This window comes from Chiloscyllium plagiosum, chromosome 9 (assembly GCF_004010195.1).
Source record: "Chiloscyllium plagiosum isolate BGI_BamShark_2017 chromosome 9, ASM401019v2, whole genome shotgun sequence".
NCBI lineage: Eukaryota > Metazoa > Chordata > Chondrichthyes > Orectolobiformes > Hemiscylliidae > Chiloscyllium > Chiloscyllium plagiosum.
In genome coordinates this window covers 24,247,636-24,261,875 of record NC_057718.1, presented here as the reverse complement: position 1 = coordinate 24,261,875, position 14,240 = coordinate 24,247,636, and the positions used below count along the sequence as shown (strand labels likewise).

The following is a 14,240-nucleotide window of genomic DNA, read 5'->3' as shown; positions in this document are numbered from 1 at the left end:
CTATCCACTCCACCCTCCTCCTTGACCTATCACCTTCATTCCCTCCCCCACTCACCTATTGTACTCTATGCTACTTTCTCCCCACCCACACCCACACCCTCCTCTAGCTTATCTCTCCACCCTTCAGGCTCTCTGTCTTTATTCCTGATGAAGGGCTTTTGCCCGAAACGTCGATTTTACTGCTCTTCGGCTGCTGCCTTGTTCTGCTGTGCTCTTCCAGCACCACTAATCCAGAATGCTCCTTATTGATCTTGAGAATATTAAATGCTCTCTGATGCAAGTAGTTATTGGGAACGGACTACAGTTTTTTTTAACATGAGGATGGTTACAAAAAAGGCTTATTCCTGCATTTGCACAATTCTTCAATAATTAATCTTTGCAGAATGAAGATAAAGAAAACTGATCAGATTTCAAAACAGGCACAACATCAATTTGAGATGCTAACAAAAAAAAAGTAGAAGCAAAAATGCTACTGATAAGTTTCTATACTTTCCTCTTCTGAAATTGCAGAACAATTCCAGTCAGGGTTGTGGTAACTGGTTGAAATGGATGATACTTCAATAGAAGTTACTAAATTGCAATAATTTACTAATTATATCAGCATATTCAAACTCCATTCCAAGAATTACGTGGAGCCCCAAAAGTAAGGCACATACAATTAAAATGCATTAGACAGGCATCCATGAACTGTACAAGAGAAGCAAGCTAGAGTCTGGATAAGTGGTTACAGGGAACAACCAGTGAAAAAACAATACTTAACAAATTCAAACACAATTGATGGCTGCGTATGATCACAATTCACTTGAGGGAATTGCTGATGGTTTGCATATTTGCATTATTGTATTTCACGACTACTGCAAGTCCTAAAAGACAATGATCAAGGATACATGCTGCTTGATTGGACACATGCAATGTATCACTTAGCAAAATCATCAGAAAATTTTGAAAGGTTTAAATCAAAATTTTGCAACTTGTATTTAGTTGCATTGATCAAGAACTCCAGCGCAATTTTAGTTATAATTTCCTTGAGCAGGTTATAATAAAAGATACTGTCAACGAGCAATACGTTGTGGCCTACAAAACACATAGCAGATTTAAGATTGAGGGGAAAAGGTTGCATGATATCCTTGGATAAGCATTTAAAATAAAATTATCAAGAAAGTGAAACTGATTAACCTTAAATTCTTGCTGTCAACAAACAATAATTTAAATGGTAATATATTTTTGCTGGACAAAGTTATTGAGAGTGAATGCACCAAAGCTGGATCAATGGAGTGAAAGTAGTGCAGGACCACAACATGATGAATGCAAATGTTGTTTTCTCTTTGATTTGGCATTTCTTGCAAATTATTCTGATGAATACAAAAACAAAAACTTTTATAAAATTAGTTTATATTTTATAAAACTACAAATCCTGCAAACCAGAAACAAACATAGAAATTGCTGGAAAAGCTCAGCAGGTCTGGCAGCAGCTGAGCAGAAAAATCAAAGTTCATGTTTTGGGTCCAGTGATCCTTCCTCAGAACCGATGTGGCTAGGAAAATGTTGTTTTATATGCAACAGATAGGGCTGGGGAAGGGATAAGGAGTAAACGATAAGTAGGGATAGAGCCCAAAGAGAGAGAAGAACAGCTGGACAGATGAAGGAGTCAATAATGACCTGACTAAGAGGGTCAATAGCTGTTAATGGAGATTGTTAGTGGCTAATAATAGGTAGTGTGTAATGGCAGACTATGTGGTAGCAAGACGTGGTGTGTGGTGTAGAGGGCCAAGACATGGGGGAGTTCAGGGCCTAAAATTATTGAACTCTATATTGAGTCTGGAGGGCTGCAGGGTCCCCATGCGGAAAATGAGGTGATGCTTTTCCAGCATGAGCTGGGCTTTGCTGGAGCACTGCAGCAAGCCCGAGACCGAGATGATGGCCGGGGAACAGGGCAGTGTGTTCAAGTGGAAGGCAACTGGAAGCTTGCGGGTGGAATGTAAGTGTTCTGAGAAGTGGTCATCCAGTCCAGGCTTTGTTTCCCCAATGTTGAGGAGACCACATTGTGAACAGCAAATGCAACACTTCATTTGCTGTTTTTTGCTTATAAGAATGCTCAAAACTAAACAGTGTTTGCTTCTGAATCAACCACGTAGACTGCAAACTCCAGGCCTGCAATGAAGTGACATTACTTGCCAGGAATTCAAAGCAAACAGCCCACCAAGATCCATGGTGTTGATTTTACCTTTTGGACTTCAATTCCACTCTAGTGTTTGATGAAGGAATCTTTGGTGTTGTCATGAAGCAAGCAATCATATGGAAGAATTTGGTCAGACAGCAAACCAGAAAATAATGAGCAGGTTTTATCATTCACTTTGTTTTGCTTTATGTAAAAAAAAAAGCAAAAACTGTGCAAAGGTCAGAATTGCAAACAAGATTCTAAAATCAAACTCTGAAATTACTTGCAAATATTTGACATGTCACACCTATCAAAAGTAGGTTTGCACAGCCAGAGGAATGACGAAGGCTAAGCTATTATCGCAAGACTACGTTAAATATACATGTACACTTGATACAACCTGTCATCAGTTTTTGTGCATGATTTTATTGTGGCAATAATGACATAGAAATGCAAGTTCACCAATGATTTCTAGATGATTTCTATCTTGAAGGGGGCAGGAAATTATTGACAGACATGACCAGATCTCTGCATTTAACCACTCGTACAAATACTGAAATATGTAGCAGTTTCTGCTAAATAACATCAAGTACTGCCAATTTTGTTGATGGTGCAAACACAAATTAAGGGATTTCAAGGCAAGTTTAATCCCTGGTTCACAGGACCAACACTGCATACCATCTATAAGATGCACTGCAACAAGTGATCATGCCTCCTTTGACTGACAAACCTGCCATCACATTCTCACTTACAGGAATAGGGGCAACAAGATGCATGGCAACACCACTGCCTGCAAATTCCTCTCAAAGCCACACATCAACCTGACTTGGAATTACCACACTGTTCTTTCACTGTCAGTTGGACAAAAGCCTGGAACTCCCTTCCTAATAGTACTACGCAAGACCAGGAAACCTCATGTGCCGCAGCGTTTCAAGATGACAGCTCACCATAATCTTTTTAATTGTAATTAGGAAAGACCAACACAACCGATGAATTAAAATGTTAAAAAAAAATTAACCTCAGCTGAAGCGAAGTACTGTCTTAGGCATTGCTCTTTACGAAAGATGAAGAAAAACCTGCCTGGAGCCTCGCTCCACAGTTAAGCGGAAATGGTTCAAGAGTGAGCCTTTGTCATTATGCAAGTACATTAGAGATTCGGGGACTGTCCCAAGAGGTGCAGAGCAGATTTGATAGATGTGTTTAAAATCGTGAAGATTTTGAAATAGAGAGAAACTGCTTCCCCAACGATTAAAGGATTAACAAGTGGCTGCAGATTTAAGGAGATTAGCGAAGTATTAAAAGTGACACGAGAAACAATTGATGCAAGGATTTAAAATTGTGCTGCTTGATGTTACCATTTCATTAAATTGGATGAATTGATTTGAACCATTTAGAACATCAAAACAGTGCCTTCAAATTAATGCTGCATTGAATTTGAATCTTCATCAGTGCTTAAATTTCAACCACAGTAGATTAGCTCAGAAATGGGATTTGCTTTTGGTCATAAACACAATAATTGAATCCTTTCTTCTTCCGCCCTTGACATTGTGACTCCAAGTATGTAAAGATATAAATTGGAATCCAAAAGTGCCCACAAAACACAAATGTTATAAGCCTCTTAGCAGTCACAGAGTTGTGGATGGAACATTTGTTTCAGGCATTCGAGTTAAATATCCAAGGGACCGTACACCCCAAATTAATTCACTGATAAAGATGGGAAGATTGTGGCTCAGAGGTGTAAAAGTGGTCTGCAAATTTTGTTTGAAACTTAATTCTGAAGCCCTTTACAAAATATTTGTCCTCCGCCACCTCTCACCACTATAACCCCACCTGTTAAAGTTCGTCTCCCAATTCCTCTTAGTTACTGAGCCATGGTAATTCTAAAGGTTTGCAATATTTGTTTACATTTGGAGACGTCAGTCAAGCATGGCACCAAGACTAGGACTACAGGCTCCAGTCTGACAGCAGGCTGTGATCCCGGTCACACACCCACATACTTGATGGGCAGCTCCAAAAGTAAACAAACTTTACCGTCTCGGGGCTTTGGAAAAACGTGTTTGAAAATGAAGTAAGTTGAGGCTTTGTGTCTTTAAAGTCAATATCCACAGCAAATAAAATTACAATTAAAAAAAATAGAATTCTGGAGAAGAAAGGCTGTCTGACAGTAGGCATGTTTAAAAACTATACATTAACTTTACTCCTTTTCAACAACTGATCTCGAGAACAATAAATTCTTCACAAAACATAGGATTTCTGTTTTGTTTTTATTTAAATTCTCACTGCAGTGTCCTTCCATTGATCAAAGGTGACCTTGTACTCTTGTATCACAGACTGTCCATTTATGACTTAGGTGCATAAAGCCCCCAGATTGCATTCACACCCTATCCAGATGTAAAGGAGTGCTGACATGCCATTTGACTACAATGGCACATCGCTATGATCAGGTATAAACCTGAAACTGAACAGTGAAAACAACAAAAATGGCTTATTCCACTCAAGTATAATTAGGTAACACATGAGGCTCAGTGTAAACTAAATACAAATGTCACTCTCTGTAGATACAGCTCCAATATGTTACTTCGGTTTAATGTTTCAAGGACCTTTAATAACAGCTTGAACAAAGACTCAAAAAAAAATTCTGAAAATCATGCAGGCATCAGATAAACACCCTTTTCTTCGAAGCTCTCAGAAGTCCCCTTTTTCAATGGGACCACTTCATGTCCTAGGGTCTTGCATTTTGCCGAATTAAGATTTCAGATGTGTCATTAATATTTCAGCTTTTAAAATTAATTGCACACTATAGTTACACACCTTTGGAATGACTATTGGAAAATGCTGGATTTTGAGCAATTACTGAGTTTGATAAAGTGATGAAGTATTAGCGTGAAATGAAAATAAATAATTGCAACTAGCAGATTAACAAATAAGACAAAACGGCAAGACAAGATTACAACCATTAGTCCTCATTGTGTTAAAATGCTTTGTAGGGTCGGAATTCCAGGTGCCAAAGTTTGGAATTTGATTCAGCACGTACCATGGAAGCCACTGCCCCACTGAAAAGGAATACCCCACTAATTTGCACACATCCCAGACTGGACATCAACACCTTTGATCTGATTCATGATGTATCCACAAAGTGAAACTGAAATGTCAACAATCCCTTCCAAGTCACTAGGCTCTCCAAATTTAAACAGCACAAAAAAGCCAATAGGAAACATAAGCACCAAAAAAGGTATTGAAATGCCTGGATCCATGTTACCCACACGCCATAAACTTGGAAACACATGTATATACCTGACTCATTCTCTTTAAATGGCTAACTTGTCATTTACTACTGCTGTTTTGCAAATTAAAACAAGGAATTCTATGTGCTTGCAGGAGATAAATATGGAGGAGGAAAAACCTACTCCCAAGCCACTGACAAGGATCATTGAAAAAGTGTTCTCATGATTAATAGCTCAGTTATAAATGTCTTTATAACCCTATTGAAGGAAACTAATAACATGGTTATATATAGCCCAAGACAGCAGTTTGAAGTTTGATACAAAGTCTTTTTTTGTTGTACATCCCAAAATCTACTCATCAGGTACCATTTGCTTCCAATATATTTATGTCACTGATTAATTGTGTCACTTGGCAACTTCTGATGCCAAAACAAATATTGTCACAATTAAAATACATAATGTCACTTACCGGAGACTTTTATTTATATATAAAAAAGGCTGAACTCTATTCCATTTACCTTGATTAATGAATTCTTCCATTTTGTCTTTAAAAGGCTGTAGATGTGCTTCTGGTGAAAGACTGCAGACTGTTTCCATTTTTGTCTCGCAAACTGCAACAAGGAAGATGAAAAACTGCAATGACCAGAAAGTCAAAAGACGTTGTAATTTCTATGACTGAGATTTTGAAGTGGGCATATAGAAGCAAAGATAGGTCACTGAAGCACTTCTGCACAATGCTCTTCAGTGCTGCGAAACAATTGATTGTTTGCATAAAGCAATAGCGCTGTTTTCTCAAATAAAAACAGAAATGAGCAGGTCTAGCAGCATTTACAGTAAGAAACAGTGTTAACATTTCATGTCCAATATTAACTTGTTCTGAAACAGCCTCAAAACATTAACTATTTCTCTATCCATAGGTGATAGAAGACCTGCTGAGTTTCTCCAGCATTCTGTTTTTATGTCAGATTTCCACCATTTGCAACATTTTGCTTTTATTTGAATGCTGATTTCTTCAACTAATTTCAGCCTTGAGGTCAAAAGAAAAGACAATTATCCCGCATCAATGGTGTAGTCAAGAGATTTGTTTTTATAATTAAGTGGTGCAATAATTGAATGAGAGGAATTACTTTATTCAGCACTTTCAGGATTAGATGGCAACTTTCTTGTTTTGCTCATCAAGAATCTTGAGGGATGGTCAATGAAGAACATGCCAAAGCCCAATAACTTCATACAAATAGATTTGATTTCTCAAATGTTTATAATGTGCTTCAGCTTTTTACACAATTTCAAGAAAATCCAGAAAAGACCTAATGAGAAGAGCTCTTTCAAAATGCACAAGGAAATGCATCATCTGACAGGACAGCTGATAGCAATTGCTGTTACTTAGGCACAGTCTTGTTTATAGGTTTTTGTGCAGTCAGTATTGCTCAAACATACCAGCTAAATGCCACAAGGGAGGCATTGCAACTGGGAACTGACTGAGCATGACAACCTACTGAGCATCACCTTCAACAAATCAAATTTGAAGGACTGCAAAGTTCACAGTTCGTAAGGTACCAGAGTCTGACTGGATCATGGGGCTGCTCTCTCATTAGAGAGAAGGGGAGGTGATTGATGATGGTTTGACCAGAGGGGCACCACATCTCAGGTGAGGGAAGAGATTGAGGAGCACAATCCTTCATGGTAACCTCAACCGTTGTGGGAACTGAATCCATGCTGTTGGCGTCACTCTGCATTCACAGCATAAGGCTGTCCAACGAAGTGCATGAATTCAATGTCAGCTCAGGTACAGAAAGAGAATGGGAGAAGGAATGACAGGGACAACAGAAAATTGGAAGAAAAAAAAAGTACAAATTTTAAACCATTGCATTTTCAAAATTTCCAGCAATTGCATAAGAAGAATGAGACTCCATACCTGTAACAGTTAAATTTCATGGCAAAATGTAACACACATTATAAAATCACTTATAAGAGTACAAGATTACAGCATGGTTGGTTATTACCAGCCACAGAAAGACACAGTCATTATACATTATTTAAATATATTTTAAATGGTGGTACAGAGAAACTTTTTTTTTTAAAATAAAAGAGGAAACAATGGCCTAGTAATATTATCATCAGACTATTAATCCAGAGACCAAGGTAAAAGTCCGGGGACCTGGGTTTGAATCTCGCTGTGGCAGATAGTGGAATTTGAATTCAACAAAAATCGAGAATAACAATCTAATGACGACCATGAATTCATTGCTAATTGTCGGAAAAACCCATCTGGTTCACTAATGTCCTTCATGGAAGGAAACTGCCATCTTTACCTTGTCTGGCCTACCTGTAATTTCAGATCCACAGTAACGTGGCTGACTCTTAACTGAGGAATAGGCAATAAATGCCAGCCTAGCTAGCAACGTCCTCATCCTGTGAATGAACGATTGAAAAAGTGCAGAAGCTAACAATTGACAAAAATAAAGGGGACTGCTTTTGGATGTTTGCTTTAAGTAATCAATCTGTCCCATGCATGAACCTGCAATAGCACTGTGCATCTATTATGGAGAGTACCACTAGCTTTAATCTTGGGTAAGTTCACAATGACCTGAGATGCATGGTTTAACAGAGAATCATTTGAATGATTACAAATATCCAATGAAAGATAATTTTCTCACTTTTTCCTTCATGGAGCAAAAACCGAAAGCATGTCCTGTGAAACAAATAAAGATATTTCTTTGCACATAACTGCAGCATTAAGTACCGAATGAAACATTTATAATTTATAAACCAACTCAACTTACTCCACAGTCTCAGGTCGCATGTAATTGCCAATACACAAATACAAATAGATCTTCTGTGGTATTGTTTACAGAGAGGCAAAGGTGAAACATTTGAAGGTTGGGGACAGTTCTATATTAAGAGATGAAAGTAGAGTTGAGATGCTACGTTTAACCTCCAAGGATTTGTAATGCTGTGCAAATCTATTTTCAGTGAGCAAAGTATTTGAGTATTTCTGAGAAATCTAATTGTTAGGATTCTATTTCAGGCAGACAAACGAGGAGATAAGTTTCAGAAAAAGACACGTATGGATTTGTTTTTTAACCTGATGGACCTTTTGTGTGCTTACAGAACAGGAAATTACAATTTTCTCATCAACACTACGTGCATCATTCTGTCTACACTGAACAAAAATGTAGCGTTTGTGAAAGTAACAGGGCTCACTTAACATACATACATGCATGATCGTGCAAAATGTTTAAATGTATTGCGTCAAGCACAACAAAGAAAGCTTTGAGAGATCAGTGATCATGATCTGCTTTTCTCAAATGAGAGTTCAAAACTCCGATATCCTTCTACTGCCCAATATATTTTGGAGATTATCATGTGTTTTTTCTTAAAAGGATGTTTCCTTCACTAGAGTGCATCATTGTGAGTAGGAGACTGAAAGGGTATGATAGATCAACAGCAAGTCTTGGCACACTCCGTAGAGTAAGCTGAAATCTCCAAGTAGGTTTGCATTGTGAATTATGCTGGTGAGTCTCTTTAGACAGCTTGCATAGTCTTAGCTTCAGTAAACCCTTTGAACTTGAGCCCTGGTTTCCCCAGAGAGACACAAACCTCTGACACACAACACCATCATAAGTACTTCAAATACACAAAATCTCATGACTTTGTATCCAGAAAAAAGGTAAAGGCAGGTAACATGTCAGAGCATAGACCCATTCTCCCATAGCTCTTCTGATGGAATGCCATCCTACCTTGCCTCCAGAAGCTGACAGTCACATTTGGACTCATAAGAGAAAGGGAGGACTGCAGATGCTGGAGAGTCAGAGTCAACAAGTGTGGTGCTGGAAAAGCACAGCAAGTCAAGCAGCATCCAAGAAGCAGGAGAGTTGACGTTTTGGGCATAAGCCCTTCATCAGGAATGTGAAGAGGGAAGGGGGATGAGAAATAAATAGGGTAGCGTGGAAGGTGATAGGTGAATGCCGGTGGGGATAATTGTGATTGGTTGGTGGGGTGGGTGGAGCAGACAGGTAGGACAGGTCAAGAGGGCTGTACTGAGTTGGAAGGTTGGACCTGGAATGAGGTGGGAGAGGGGAGATGAGGAAACTGGTGACGTTGATGCTGTATGGTTGAAGAGTCCCAAGGTGGAAGCCAAGGCATTCTTCCTCCAGTTGGCGGATAGCTTTGATTTGGCAGAGATGGCGGCCCAGGACTTACTTGTCCTTGGGGGAGTGTGAGAAGAAGTTGAAGTGGTCAGCCACAGGGCAGTGGGGTTGGTTGGTACTTGCATCCCAGAGACATTCCCTGAAATACTCCATGAGTTGGCAGTATCTCTCTCTAATGGTGGCGTCCAAATCCCCCCACCCCCACCTCATCCCAGATCTACAACTCCAACTCGGAACTGTCCTCTTGACCTGTCCCATTTGTCCATCTTCTTCCCACCAACGTATTACTACCCCACCTGTATCCACCTATCACCTTCCCAGCTACCTTGACCCCTAGACGCAGCCCCACCCCATATTTATCTATCAACCCCCTCCTCCAACATTCCTGATGAAGGGCTTAAGCCTGAAACGTCAACTCTCCTGCTCCTTGGTTGCTGCCAGACCTGCTGTGCTTTTCCACACCACACTTTGGCAACTGGACTCAATTATTACCTGAAATGGTAAAAAGTTGCAGCATGCTGCTGTACAGAGGGACCTGGGTGTCTTTGTGCATGAATTACAGAGGTTGGTCTGCAGGTACAACAGGTAATTAAGGCGGCAAATGGGATTTTGTCCTTCATTGCTAAAGGGATTGAGTTTAAAAGCAGAGAGGTAATGTTGCAGCTGTACAAGGTGCCGGTGAGGCCATACCTGGAGTACCCTGTGCAATTTTGCTTTCCTTACTGGAGAAAGGACGTACCGGAAATGCAGGGGGTGCAAAGGAGGTTCAACTAGGTTGATTCGGAGTTGAGGGGGTTGGCCTATGAGGAGAGACTGAGTAGACTGGGATCATATTCATTCAAATTCAGAAGAATGAGGGGGATCTTATAGAAACATATAAAATTATGAATGGAATAGATAAGATAGAAGTAATGAGGATGTTTCCACTGGCAGGCAAAACTAGGACACGAGGACATAGCCTCAAAATAAAGGGGAGCAAATTTAGGACTGAATTGAAAAGGAATTTCTTCACACAGAGGGTTGTTAATCTATAAATTGCTTGCCCAGGGAAGTAGTTGCCAACTTCAGTAAATGCTTTTAAAGCTACGGTAGAGATTTTTTTGAAAAATAAAGGAAGGTAAAGGGTATGGTGAGAATGCGGGTAGGTGGAGCTGAGGCCATGAAAAGATCAGCCATGATCTTATTGAACGGTGGAGCAGGCTCGAAGGGCCAGATGGTCTACTCCTGTGCCTGCTCCTAGTTCTTATGTTCTTATTATGTTTTAAATTCAAAGATTTACAATTCATAAGCTAAAAAAAGTACGTTTAAAAGTTGAAGGCTGTTTAACGTTAGCAATAGTAGCATTATTCATCACTGGTTCCAGGATGACAGCTAACCTGGGTGGTGAATTGCTGGCAAGCCTTTATGTAATTGAACAGATCAAGTTTTGACCTGTAGACCTCCAGGCATATGGAGTAGGATGTTCCAAGGGATATTGGGATTTGGAGTACAGGATATGCTTTTTTATTCCCCCCTCCTCCCCCTTTCCCTGTTGCTGCTCTGTTCTGAGAAGGAAGACATTGTGAGTGAAAGCATGATTGAGCTCAATGGACAAACAGTCATCACATTGAAAGGCTGATAACAACCTCCTCTCAGTTATCAATGTCAATCACGACATGCTTCGAGGTGAGCTTCAGGATGACTTGAGTATTTCCTATTAAACAGTATTGATACATGGTGCCGTAAAATAGTGATTCACAGATTCAACTCTCATTTCTCGCCCAAGGCAGACTGATCAAAGAGATAAAAACAAAGTACTGGAGATACCAAGCGTGTTTGGCAATATCTGTGGAGAGAACAATGGAGTTAAAATGTTAACTCCAGTACGATTCCTCTCTTGCTTTCAAAGAAGAGTCAGCTTGGACTGAAAAAAAAAATTAACCTTTTTTCTCTCTCCACAGATGTTAGGCAGACCTGCTGAGTTCTTCTAGCATTTTCTGTTTTTATTTCAGTTCTCCAGTATCCACAGCATTTTGCTTCTGTTTGACTGAAGAAGTTTCAGCAGAGACGGAATCATTTTCCAAAAGGTTAGCTTGGTTAGGTTGGGAGATGGGGGACATGGACGAAGAGAAGTGGAAGTGTCATCCAAGAAGCTCGAGTGCCCACTGTTCATCAGGTACAAGTTGACACTGGTAGCAAATCTGTTACTTTTACACTGCAGAGTTGCAGAGCCACACAGATTTTGATACCTTAGAAAAACAATAAAATTTGGCGAGTTATTTTTAAATTCAATTTCCAGTTTTCAAAAATAAAACGATTGTTCTCCCACGGTGACATTATTTCCGGGCTGTTTGTGTCGCGGTCATAAATTTAATAAAAACAGCAGGATATAAATCTGAGCAGTATCAGATGAGTTCTTTGGTGAAAACTGGATCAAACAAGCCCACTTTGTCACAGTGACGTCAGCACAAACATTTCACTCAGTCTCAATATAGCCCATATGCAGCTACCTGCTGGGAGTCCTCAGTTTCCCAGACTAAATTCCTATCCAAAGTGTGTCGTTAGTCTGAACAAACTGCATTTAGCCACAGACGTTTACTAAACATGGAGAGAAGGCGACAGCCAGCAAGTCAAGCTTTCCCGTCTATTTGCTTAGTTTGCAGTGATTTGTCTAAATGATGAACAGGGTTGCATAACCTTAGATCAATACAGTCAATCAACTTCTTTGTATGAAGATTTTCTTGAACTTTTTTTAAACAAATAATTCTGCAAGCTTAATAATAAATGCTTACTTCACATTCGAATCAACAAATTATAAAAAAAATTTAAAGGTGACTGGTTTGAATACAGAACTTGCCTTTGTTTACAAAAATCTACAGCAAGTTGAATTAATACAAACACAGGTTATAAATATTGCACTGAGAGTTGGTACGAGCGGGGCATTTTCAGGATGGCAACCAGTAACCAGCGGAGTCAATTACTTACAATATACAATGATGCCTTGCATGAGACAAGTGAATGCACTGTAACCAAGTTTGCAGTTGATACAAAAATAGGTGGGAAGGCAGGTGGTGAGGATGACACAGAGTCTACAAAGGAATGTAAGCAGGTTAAGCGAGTGGGCAAATATTTGGCTTGATGGAATATAATGTGTGAAAATGTGAGGCTATGCACTTTGGCTAGAAGAATAGAGGAGTTGAACATTAAATGGCTAAAGACTGCAGAAAGCTACAACAGTGTGATTTGGGAGTACTCATGCATAAATCTCAAAAAGCTTGTGTACAAGTTCAGCAGGTAATAGAAAAGGCAAATGAAATGTTCGAGTCACGGCTACCTACTGCACAGAAAAAAGCCCTTCAGTTCATCAAGTCTCTACTAGACAAAAATAACCAGGAGAAAGTGAGGACCGCACATGATGGAGATCAGAGTCGAAAAGAGTGGCACTAGAAAAGCACAGCAGGTCAGGCAGCATCCAAAGATCAACACTTTAGGCATCAGCCTTTCATCAAAAAATAAACCACCTAGCTATTCCAATCCTATTTCTCAGTACTTGGTCCACAGCCTTGTATACATTGTTCCTTTTGAAATATAGGCCAAAGTATAAAAATAGAAGTCTTGCTAGAACCATACAGGGCCTAGTCAGACCACTGCTGGAATACTGTGAACAGTTTTGGGCAGTTTATCTAAGGGAACACACACTGGGATTGGACACATTCCAGTGAAGATTCACTTGCCTGATCTCAGGTATGGAGGGACTTAACGTGTGAGGAGAGATGGAGTCGGTTGGTCCTGTACTCACTGGAGTTCAAATGAAAAGAGGCAACTTACTGAAACATAAAAGATAGTTCGGGGGCTTGACACATTAGATGTGGAAAGGTCACATAATCAAATAAAACCTGACACCAAGTTGAAAGAGGAGATATTAAGAGAGATTATGAAAACTTTAGCATTGTTTTAAGATGGGTCTTAAAACTAGGAGTGGGGGAGCAGAATCAACAGAATTCATTTCAGGAATTCAAGAGCTCAGAGCCTAGTGGTTAACCACGGGTAGGGCAAAAGGAATTGGAGAGGTACAAGTAGTCAGAGCTGGAGGAACACAATGTTCTTGGAAGACTGGAGAGATGGAGGTTGTAATGGCAATGGGCTAATGTACAGTCAGCACTCAGTACAAATTAAAAAAAAGGTTATAGGGAATATTTTGAAGGAAGTGAAGTTTTCAAGTGGTTAAAAAATGTAAACCTGGGGACTTGCATTGGAGTAAACATGGTCTAAGCAGACAAAAGGCAGGAATGTTTTTCAACTGTCTTCATGTTTTTGCAACATAAAAGAACAACGAACAAAGAAAATTTACAGCCCAGGAACAGGCCCTTCGGCCCTCCCAGCCTGAGCCGATCCAAATGTACTGTCTAAACTTGTCGGTCAATTCCTAAGCATCTGTATCTCTCTTCTCCCAACCTACTCATGCATCTGTCCAGACGCATCTTAAATGAATCTACCATGCCTGCCTCGACCTCCTCTGCTGGCAATGCATTCCAAACACCCACCACCCTCTGTGTGAAGTACTTGCTGTGTGCATCCCCCTTAAACTTTCCATCTCTCACCTTGAAAGCACGACCTCTCATTATTGAATCCTTCACCCTGGGAAAAAACTTGTCTTATGAGTGTATACTTTTTGCTGATCACACACCTAAACACCTCAAACCCATTCACAATGAGTTTCAATAACTT

General features: G+C 39.8%; 1 protein-coding gene across 1 annotated transcript in view; it reads right to left on the bottom strand.

The window, feature by feature from the left end:
• The window catches only part of fmn2b (formin 2b), a 463,563-nt gene that overhangs the window by 161,300 nt on the left and 288,023 nt on the right, over positions 1-14,240 (bottom strand). Inside the window, exon 17 of the mRNA XM_043696758.1 lies at positions 5,901-5,993. Within this exon, the coding sequence (XP_043552693.1) occupies positions 5,901-5,993 (93 nt within the window). The remainder of the gene's footprint in view (positions 1-5,900; positions 5,994-14,240) is intronic.